The sequence below is a fragment of the Pagrus major genome, chromosome 8 (genome assembly GCF_040436345.1).
Source record: "Pagrus major chromosome 8, Pma_NU_1.0".
In the NCBI taxonomy this organism is placed as follows: domain Eukaryota; kingdom Metazoa; phylum Chordata; class Actinopteri; order Spariformes; family Sparidae; genus Pagrus; species Pagrus major.
In genome coordinates this window covers 6,366,075-6,376,012 of record NC_133222.1, presented here as the reverse complement: position 1 = coordinate 6,376,012, position 9,938 = coordinate 6,366,075, and the positions used below count along the sequence as shown (strand labels likewise).

The following is a 9,938-nucleotide window of genomic DNA, read 5'->3' as shown; positions in this document are numbered from 1 at the left end:
CTGACTCAACATTGTGTCCAACTATTTCATTCTCTATTCACACACACAAACAACAAAATTGTCAACACAGAAACCGACTCATGATGTTTGAGGGGCAGGGGTGAAAAATGTAACAAAAAAAAAATAAAGGCACCACATGTATCCCTAGAGGGCACTTTATCATGTCTTATCTACCATAGGGGCATCCAAGAGTGTACTTTTGCAGCATTGTTTTGAAATGAGTCCACCAGTGCACACAAACAACAGTGTGGGCACTGATGTGAAAGGGTTAACATGGATTACCAGACAGTCCAAATTCCAGGGTTTTTGTAGGTCCGGCACTCTCGTATAAGAGGTGAACAAGGGTCACTTAAGCTCATGCTTAATGGAGATAATAGAAGTTTGTTTGCAATTTTTGATTCCTCGTATCATGTGGGGCTGTATTGTGAAGTGCAACAACATTTAAATGTCTCTCCAATAAAATCCCAGTACAAGAGATAATGGGTTTTTTTAGGGATAGTTGAGAACAGTTTACATGCATCATTGCCGTAATGTGATACACATAGAAACCATAACAAAATAAATAGATATGACAAAAAGGTTCCTTTCAGTTTTGTATTTTTTTATTACTGAGAAGAGCGCTTAAGCTGAAAAGCTCCCTGAAGTCCGATGTGAGCAGATGAATGAGTCAAACTCAGTTTTTTCATAAATCAGGCGTATGACATCGAAAATGGTACAAAGCAACATTTTTCAAAGGCAAATCATTCAAATAGCTGGATACAGAGGGCTTACAGAGAGGAGAATGTGTCAAAGAAATGCTGTAAATTGCAGAGCAAATTAATAAAATGTGGCTAAATTAAGTCGATGATGCTTGAGCAGACACTTTTTTTTTTTTGCAAATGTTAGTAAAGCTGCAGTCTTGATAGAAAAGTGCTGGCCAGTGGTTTCGAATGATTCACTATACTGCCCAGAAAAGTGCACTTGGAGTAGGAAAGCTACTGGGCACCACCATCAGGCCGTGATGAGACATACAGACATTTACTGGGTACTTTGAGATGCACTTTGAGCTGTTAGTTTGTATAATGTTCAGCTAGCCTGGTCTCAAGTTTGTAATTAATCGGAAAACTGGATAGCTTTTGCAGGTATAAAGCCAGGCAAACATCACGTCAGCCATTTAAACAAACAACAAATGCAATACATTTTAAAAGGTAAGAGACGTTTCAGATCATAATACATAAGCACATAAACCGTATTATCTCGATTGAATTTAGTTTATGTATAGGTTACATTATTCTATTGCAGTAAAATACATCTTTCCAACTTAGGTAATGCTATGGCAGGTGTGGCGACATTTATTATCTTTCATGTATGACCATGAGCCAAAGCATATCACTGAAAAAGATATCTCCCGAGTTCAAAGGGTAAATTGATGTCAGTCTGATATAGCTACAGTGTTTGATAAGACAGCTAATTATCTCTTGTCAATGATTAGAAAATTGCACGGTTGTAAAACTCTATTTCTATTGGACTATTAATGACATTTTTGTTATACACATTAATACTTCTGTCGTGTTTTTCACCGACATGTGGTGAAGAGAAAAGCACCTGAGATGCTGTCTTTTGTTTCTTTTAATTCTGATGTCTCTAAAGCAAAAAAAAAAAAAGGCATGCTGCTTCATGAAAATAAAACATCATGTTCAGATAATGGTTATGAGTTTAATGCAGTTAGATCTAAATAAAACGCAGCATGCAGTTTTAATATGTTGGGCACTAAAATCGGTATAATACTATATAGTAGAATACATTGGACACCTTTATCTTCTTCAAGCACTACCAAGTACAGACATGGTTTTAGAATCAGAGGCACATACAGTTTGATCCATAATAGTTGGTTTCAAATAATCATTCCTTTTCTCCTGCAAGGGAATAAATAAATAAATAAAAAAACACATTTATGTGACCTGTTAATCATGCTGCACGGGAGGATTAAGGTCATACTGAGGTGAGGTGATGAATGGTGACTTGGGGGGCCTTTCAAAGTGCTTGGGGGTGGTATAACTAGCTTAATTACACAGTAGAACCCAATGTGTTGGGACAGAGACAGTACCTGGAGAGTTAAGATCATGAGCTATCGTCGTAGTAACATTTCCAGCGGAGGACAGAGGTGATTTGTGTGTCATGGTGTTGTGGGAGGAGACTTAAAGCGTGGTGCATCAGGATGTCCAGGACTGCATGTTGCGCAGCATGGCCTCAAATCGCTCCATGTTTGGGGCGTGAGCGTGGGCCAGGTTGTCCGTCAGGCGACTGTACAGACTGAAAGACTTCAACTCAAGCCAGATGAAACCAAAACGGTCCTGATCAAACATCACAAAGAGCCCCGGGGTGCGCTCCGGACTGGTGAAGCCATGCCCGGCAATCAGGCCTGTCCCATAGAAGCTGAAATGGAGGAACAACAACTTGTCAACAATTTGATGGATATGAGTCATGAGTACAGAAAACAGTAATAACAACAACAACAGGTAATGCTTATGATTGCAGTATTTTACTTAAACTAATAATAATTTATAACAATTTCTGAATATCATTGTCCAATGAATGCAGAATAATGCAGACTAATTGATTTTGAATCTGTAATAGAAATGCATCACAATTACACACATCCAAGTATTTCTGGTGTTACTGAAATCCAGCAGAGTCGGGAGAATCGGGTCACATGACCTGACTCGAGTCAGACTCAAGGCGCAAATTTAACCTGGCAACCTGGGGCTAATCCAAAAATAGTAACATTTGGATTCAAGGATTATGTTGTCAATGACAGTAATAAGAAAAGAAACAAACAGCAGTATGCAAAGTCTGCAGCTAAAAGTCCATCACTCCAAAACCCACAAAGAAAGGTATGTGAATGTGTCTTTTTAGTGAACTTCTTGGCTCACTTATTGGCAAATGCTAACTAGATAGCTAGAGTCCTGTTATTGGTATTCAAATATCAATAAGATTTATAAGGTGTAAGCATGCTGCAATAGTTTTCGTTAAATAAAAAATTGTTGAAAATAAAACAAAACTTTTCATGACCACTGTCCTTGGTGCAATATGTAGGAATTTCAATTTAAAACATTCAAAAAATATCTTTAAAAAACAACTAGAATGTGAGGAAATAACAGTTTTGACGTTATGTCAAAGACAGTTTTGCGTTGCAGAGATTATCCAATGAAGTTAGCATACTAGCCAACTAGCCCCGGCCCGTTGTTTCTCCTAATACCACTAAGAGCTCCCAGTTCAGACCACTAGCTGCAGCTGATGATCTGCTGCCCCCTGTTTGTTTGGAGCATGAATTTGACATGTGGCCAATTCTTACATGTTGCACCTTTAACTAATTTAAATGTAGTAACTGGGGTAGATCATCATTTTGTATAGATCTGATTAGTGACTTGTTTGACCTGAGCAATAACTTGACTTGTCTAGCTTGACTTATAACAGAGACCAGACTAGACTTGATTGATTCTCACCACAGAAACGTTGTACTTGCTTGAGACTTGAGGGTTAAGACTTTAGACTTCCACCTCTGGACTGAAGTCGGGACACTGGACTATGGTCAAAATAACTGATCAAACAAATAACCCTGATTTGGTGCACCAGAACAGGCACTCTGCATCATCCATCCATTTCGCACAATAGCAAGTTTAATTTATTTTGGAAGCCAAAAATAGTCATAATTACTATCCTTATTTGAATTTTCGCACGCTCAGCTTACATTCAAAACGCACACTGACAGGCCATAATGAGAGACTGATATGATTTCAGCATGTTGGCCGTGAACTTTCAACAGCATAGTAGCTCAGCTGAGTACAGCTCAGGAACAATAGGTACACTGTCACTGGGGCAAAGGCAGCCACAATTAATCCACCAGTGGAATTTAGACTGTATACATTTTCCACGCCCTTTTAGACAAGTCCTTACCATTTCCTACAGGTGCGAGGGTACACCTCGTTGCGAGCCGTAACCCCCAGGGGCAGGACGAAGGGCTGGGCTTCATTAACATTGGTGGTGGTGCTGCTGGGCTCGAGCTGGCAGCTGTCTGAACAGGCACCGTGATCTGCATCCACCCCTGCTTCTGCGCTGGTGCTACCACAGGCCCCCTCTGCTGCACCTCTAACTGTGGCAGAAGCGCCCTTGGCCCGTTGTTCCGCTTCTCTCTGTACTTCCGCGTGTACCCCCAGAACGAGCCGGGACAGCTCCTCTATGTTGCGCTGTTGCTCCAAGTCTGGGAGGACCACGGGCCGGCTCAGGTCGACATCTAAAGTGAGTTGGCCTGCAGGAACATTGGGGTCTCCCTGCAAGGAGGAGAAAAAATTACAGTCTGCATAACTAGCAGATGAAATGTGGCGGGTCACAACATTGAGAATGTTCCGTTCAAAGGCACTCGGTTGTGTAGGAGTGACTGATAAAAGCCTGAGTGATTACATCAGGAACTCTGGCTGACTAGTTTGTTGTTGGAGAGGAGGAGGATGACCTAACGGACATGAACAAGATAAATGATTTCCAGGAAAGTAGTCTTTTGTGGAAAAAATCAGTGTGTTCACAGATCTGCTGTGAGACTGTGAGTACTTTACACTGCAGGGCCAAGATGCACACAATTAATTTATTTAATTAAAACAACGTTTCATTTAACAACAAACACGGTGCCTGATAATGATTATTCACTGACTTACAGTGAGCTTGGTGGCTCTCGCAGAAGTCTCGTGGAAACTGAGCATGACGATCTCCAAGCCGTGACTGCCGTAGGTGCCTTTGAAGAGGCCTGGCTGCAGCAGGTCAGAGGGCATCACAGGAGGCAGGTAGATCCTCCGGTATGTCAAGCAGTTACTGTATAAAAAAAAAAAAAGCAGATGTAAGCCACCGCCTTTTTTTTTTTTTTTAACTTGAACCTCTGCTAAGTCCATCAGATCTACAAGTACAAGTTACAAATTAATCCATAGGTGAAATCGGGGACAAATCTTAAGATAACGGGTCTGTTTATTAATGTTTAACCTATAAGAGCTACTGAGGACGTTACGCTCCGACACTCGATTTCAGCCTCGGAGAAAGTGTGATGTGAGGAAGAGACTCGTACTCGTATTGACTAGTGTAAATGAACTTCATCAGGATGAGCTCCTGCATGTGCTCATGGAAGATTTCTTCCAGCGTCCGGCCCCATTCTTCCTCCAACCATGTCCTGAACTCCTACGCACACACAGACAGACATTATAGAACATTAACATAAAAGTTGACATTATCAACGTATGTGGGCTTCAAAATGAGTTAGTGTTAGTGTCTGTTTTGACCCACCTCCTGTCTGCCCCCTGGCATGCGGTGATGATCAGTCTGGTTACACTTCGTTGAAAACTCGTCCTTCTTCACAGTCTAAAGATAACACAATATGACACATATTAAAGGATGATCTACTTTAATTAGCTTCTAACCTCAAATTAAAGTATTCTTTGGCGCACAGAGAAGCTTTTATGCTGTTGTAATAATAAGCCCTGTACCTGTATGTCTCCTTTGTGGGGACCTTTGTGTCCGTACATGCACTCCACAGTGGCCTTTTTGCTCTCCCACATGTGGATACGGAAGAGCGGCCGTCTTCTCATGGGGTCCTCCACACGAGGGTCATGAGGTGGCAGATACATCCAGCCAATGATGAAGAGCCCGTCCACCTGAATGATAAACACTTTTTTAAATAAATTATCACCCTTTGAATTGATGCTAAAACGCCTTTTTCTGCTGCTTCCTCGATGACCAGCATTTGACTTGCACAAGAGATCAACTAACTGTACATTGCGGTCATTTGTTCCTCATTTTACTACAAATGAGATTGAGAAACACGCTACTTACCACAACATTGAGCAATCCCCCATACGGCCCTATGTCAGGCTGCCACAAGCCCAAGATGTGTCTGTATGGGTGAAGCACTGCAACACAAGAGCACAACATTGCACAGCGCAGATCAGTTTCTGGAACAATGCACTCATTTTTTGTTTTTTTTAGCTACACCGTGCATGGTTAAAAACAACAGAGCAGAAGTTAAAGCCCACAGACTAACCCCTTTGTTTAATGTCTGCCAGGGTGGAGTCTATGAGATGTAAACCCAAAGGGAAGAAAGAGTAAACTGACCACGCTCCCGTCAGCCAGTCCAAACAATACACACACACAGCACACCAAGTTAATATGAAAGCAAACAGTGCTGAGGAGAATTATTAACAGGATGCATAAACACTGCTGCAACTGTTGGCTTGCAAATGAAATCAATAAAAACGCTCACACACAACCCGTCATGCTCAGGTCAGCCACTCTGAGGCTCATGTACATACAGTGTGTGTACACGTCTCTATAGTCCATGTGCTCGTAGTCCGGGAGGAGCTTCATAAAGCGCCCAGACTTCACCCGCGGGTTGACACCTGGACAGGCACAACACAGGCATGTGTAGAGCAGCCACCAGGACCGAGGCGGGCTAAGTCCAACTGCAAAAATAGTATATTCAAAGAGCCAACAGCTGCCACCACTTTGCCTGGCGTGTTTTTATGGCAGCTGGAATTTCAAAATGCAAAAACGAGCTCTATATATCTGCTGATAAACAAACGAGGAACGGATGGGAGAGACTTCACTAAGATTTACCACATTCATATCAAAGAAAGCAATATGCTGGGACTATTTTCACAGCATATTGCTTTAACTAAATATGAGGGTGCAAATGTTAAATGACCTGATGGAGGAGAGATGAACCAAATGTTACACTGGGTCACAGAATAACAATTTTTCAAACTCACGTTTAACGTAGAGGTCCCGGCTGGATACTCCTCCAACCTCCATCTTCCTCAGATCATCCTTCATACCAAACTCTGCAGAGAGAAAACATGTATTATTATTATTTGGCGCATAAACGTGGTGATGTAAGTGCTTACGCTTTTAACGATGTAATCAAAATCCTCCATACTTAATGGATTCATAATGTGAGTGGGGGTGTTACACATTACGGCAGCTCCACAGCGAGACAGTAAACAGTGGCAAAAGTCCAGATCAACTCTGACTAATGTTGTGACTATAAAAGCGAAAGCAGCTGAACAGGAAGTATGCATAGCAGCCAGAAAGATGGAAAGTCCACACTGTGACCCGATCACGTCCCATTCGTGATGATTCACAAGAATTATTAAAACACACAGCCGGCCTGAGGCATACAAGTGAGCCGAGCAGCTGTTAAAGGCCGCTGCAGCCACAAGAACCGTGAGAAAGGACATTTAAACGTTACGTTTCTTGGAGAGCTCATGTTTGTGTTTTTACTGCCTTCAAAGTGTTCTCAACCTTTAAATAAAGAACGACAACTTCCATTCACTGGTTTTTCATACTTGTTGTTCTGTACCGCACATACAAGTGGCTTTCCAGCTCACCCTAAATGCCTGGTATGCTGGTTGTTGTGTAACTTTTCAGTACACAACATTCCTAAAGGCCAACACATTTATCTCATGCTGTCTAGAGTTTGCAGTTTCCTGATTGTGTTACAGTGCAAACTAATGACCAAATCCAGCTTCCTGCTCATGTTACCTGCAACTAACTCTTAACAATATTTAGATCTAATATATCTATAGATCTATAAATATCTTAATTCTGATGTCACACTGGAGCGGCTAGAGCGAGCAAGTAGTTAGTATTTTTCTTCATAGACGACTTCGAGTGTGGCTTAAATAGTATTTAATTTGTCTCCCGTTTGCAGTTAGTTATATCTTGATATTCATTTTTATAATATTTCTGTGTCGACAAGTTTTCCTGTGTGAAGGCTACTGTGGGCAATGTTGCACATCAACAATCAGAACGGAATTATGGCAATATTGGATATTTCTTTGGTTATTTTATCTATTGCAGAATCACTTATCAGAACATATTCAAAGAAAAAGAAAAAAAAAAGTTGTTATCTTTCTAAATTAACTGATATATAACATTGTATTTGTTCTACAGATTGATTTTTGCAGCGATACTGGCTACTCGACATGGCGTTTCAAAACAATAACAGCGAGCTCGTAGAATATGACATTATAAATGTTTTACATGGTATTTGCGTGTAATTATGTGCACATTATAATACATATTTGTTGCCACAGTGCAGTCCTCTTTAACAACATGGGGGTGCTTATGTGGTGGTTACAATAATGCTCAAGGCCCCCCAAAAGGCAAGGGCCGGCCCTGCATCAACAGTCTTATCAGCTGCACAGAATGGCTGACAGGGGCCTGATAACAGTGAGAGAGCTCGGTCCTTTATTTATTTATTTATTTATTTATTTATTTATTTTTTACAGCAGTGACTAAGGACGCAGGGGGTTAGTGGTCATTTCCTTCACTGTTCCCGTACAGATCGATAGAAAGGCTTTTAAAGGGGGGGGAGAGAGAGATTTCTGAGGAACCAGAGGCTCAGCTGTGCACCGAGCCAGACACAAATACAGAAGGAATCTCACGCTCAACAACACATCTGATATTAATATGAGACTCGGGGCTTTATTTAGCAGTCTATTACTAGAAGGTTTTAAAAATGCATCCAGTAATCGCTCGCTATATTTACCTTCCATGCACCGCCTCCTCCAGATCGTCTCAGTGTGGAGGATCTGTTTGAATTTCTTGCAGACCAGGGCAACGCTTGGTAGCGCTGTCCCGGGGAGCAAGGAGAATATTTCCACCAGAAGCTCCGGCGGCAGCTCCACTAATGACTGCGGGTGCGGAGGTCCCGTGCTTGTGCGCTCGGGGCAGCCTCTTCTGTTGACATGATGACCGCTGCCATATTCACAAGCGTCACTCGGCCCTGCAGTGGCGACGCCGCTCTCCGGGCCTCCGCCGCCGCCGCCGCCGCAGCCGACGTCGCCTTGCTTCTGGCCCACGATCCGCTCTTCTTCTTCCTCGTCCATGTCGGAATCGCTACCTTGATCCTGCTGGTTCTGCCGCTGTCGCCTCCTGCACCTCCGCGACTGACCCACTCCGCAGAGCCTGGCACAAACAGCCATCCGTAGTCACCAAACAGGCAACATTACATCACTACAACACATCTATCAGCTGCAGTCTGGTCTGTTCTCCCTCCTGTCCGCGCGAGCATGGGCAGAAGCGTTTCTTCTGACGTCACATCGATGCACGTAAAAGAGCGTAGCGGCGCGGGTTCGAGTCCAGGCCGAGGCTCTGTTCTGCATGTCATCCCCCCTCCCTCGGTCTCTCTCCTCTGCCTTTTACTCTGTGCTCCTCAACTGTCACTTAAATCATACATAAATCAGATTGGAAAAATAATAATCGTATCAAGTATAACACTGTAAAAATACTGCAAGTATAAGTCCTGCTTTCAAAACTCAAACTGTACATAAGGATAAAACTTATTATGTAGATTATTATTATTATCACTAATTATTACGCATAATAATAATAATTAATAATTATTATTATGTTTTCTTTACATACTTTACACCTTTAATGTGATCATCATTTGTTCTGTATGTAAAATCTTAATCGGCACAATAATTTGTAACTAGCTGTTAAATAAAAGCAGTAAAAAAGTACAATATTTTGTATCCTGGTGTAATAATCCTCTCCTCTACAGAACACATCCATAAAAAAAACATAACAAATGCAGGATATTGTATTTTGGCGGTGCTAGCTACAACATGTAGTGAACCTGGGGTTTTTTGGGGGCCCCAGGGGTCTCGGTCCCCCAGAGCATTGGGTTGGTTATCCAGCCTCGTTGGGGAATATCTATCAAAATGACTATCAGCAGGCTATGGACAACTGCACACATATAATAGGAGCAATATGTGCTTTAAATAAAAGATTAGGCAAGAATATGCTTGCACAGAGTGGAGGTTTTTTTTCCCATTTGACAAACCTTATTTTTAAGCAGCTTTAAACACTGGTGAATGATCTATAACAGTTTAAATCGCCGTGTATTTACATTATGAATC

The 9,938-nt window shown here is 41.9% G+C and overlaps 1 protein-coding gene across 2 annotated transcripts; it reads right to left on the bottom strand.

Annotated features, from left to right (window-relative positions):
• Nucleotides 1-584: 584 nt before the first annotated feature.
• Nucleotides 585-9,092, bottom strand: fbxo31 (F-box protein 31). Of its 2 annotated transcripts, XM_073471403.1 has the most exons (10): nt 8,564-8,999; nt 6,783-6,854; nt 6,327-6,413; nt 5,851-5,927; nt 5,505-5,672; nt 5,305-5,379; nt 5,090-5,199; nt 4,689-4,842; nt 3,937-4,310; nt 585-2,415 (listed from the first exon to the last, which is right to left on the bottom strand). In XM_073471403.1, exons 1-10 carry the CDS (start codon nt 8,997-8,999, stop codon nt 2,193-2,195), a joined length of 1,776 nt encoding a protein of 591 aa, XP_073327504.1. In that variant the 3' UTR covers nt 585-2,192. The 2 variants fall into 2 exon arrangements, with proteins under 2 accessions (XP_073327504.1, XP_073327502.1); XM_073471401.1 differs by lacking the exon at nt 6,327-6,413 and having other exon boundaries at nt 8,564-9,092.
• Nucleotides 9,093-9,938: the final 846 nt, after the last annotated feature.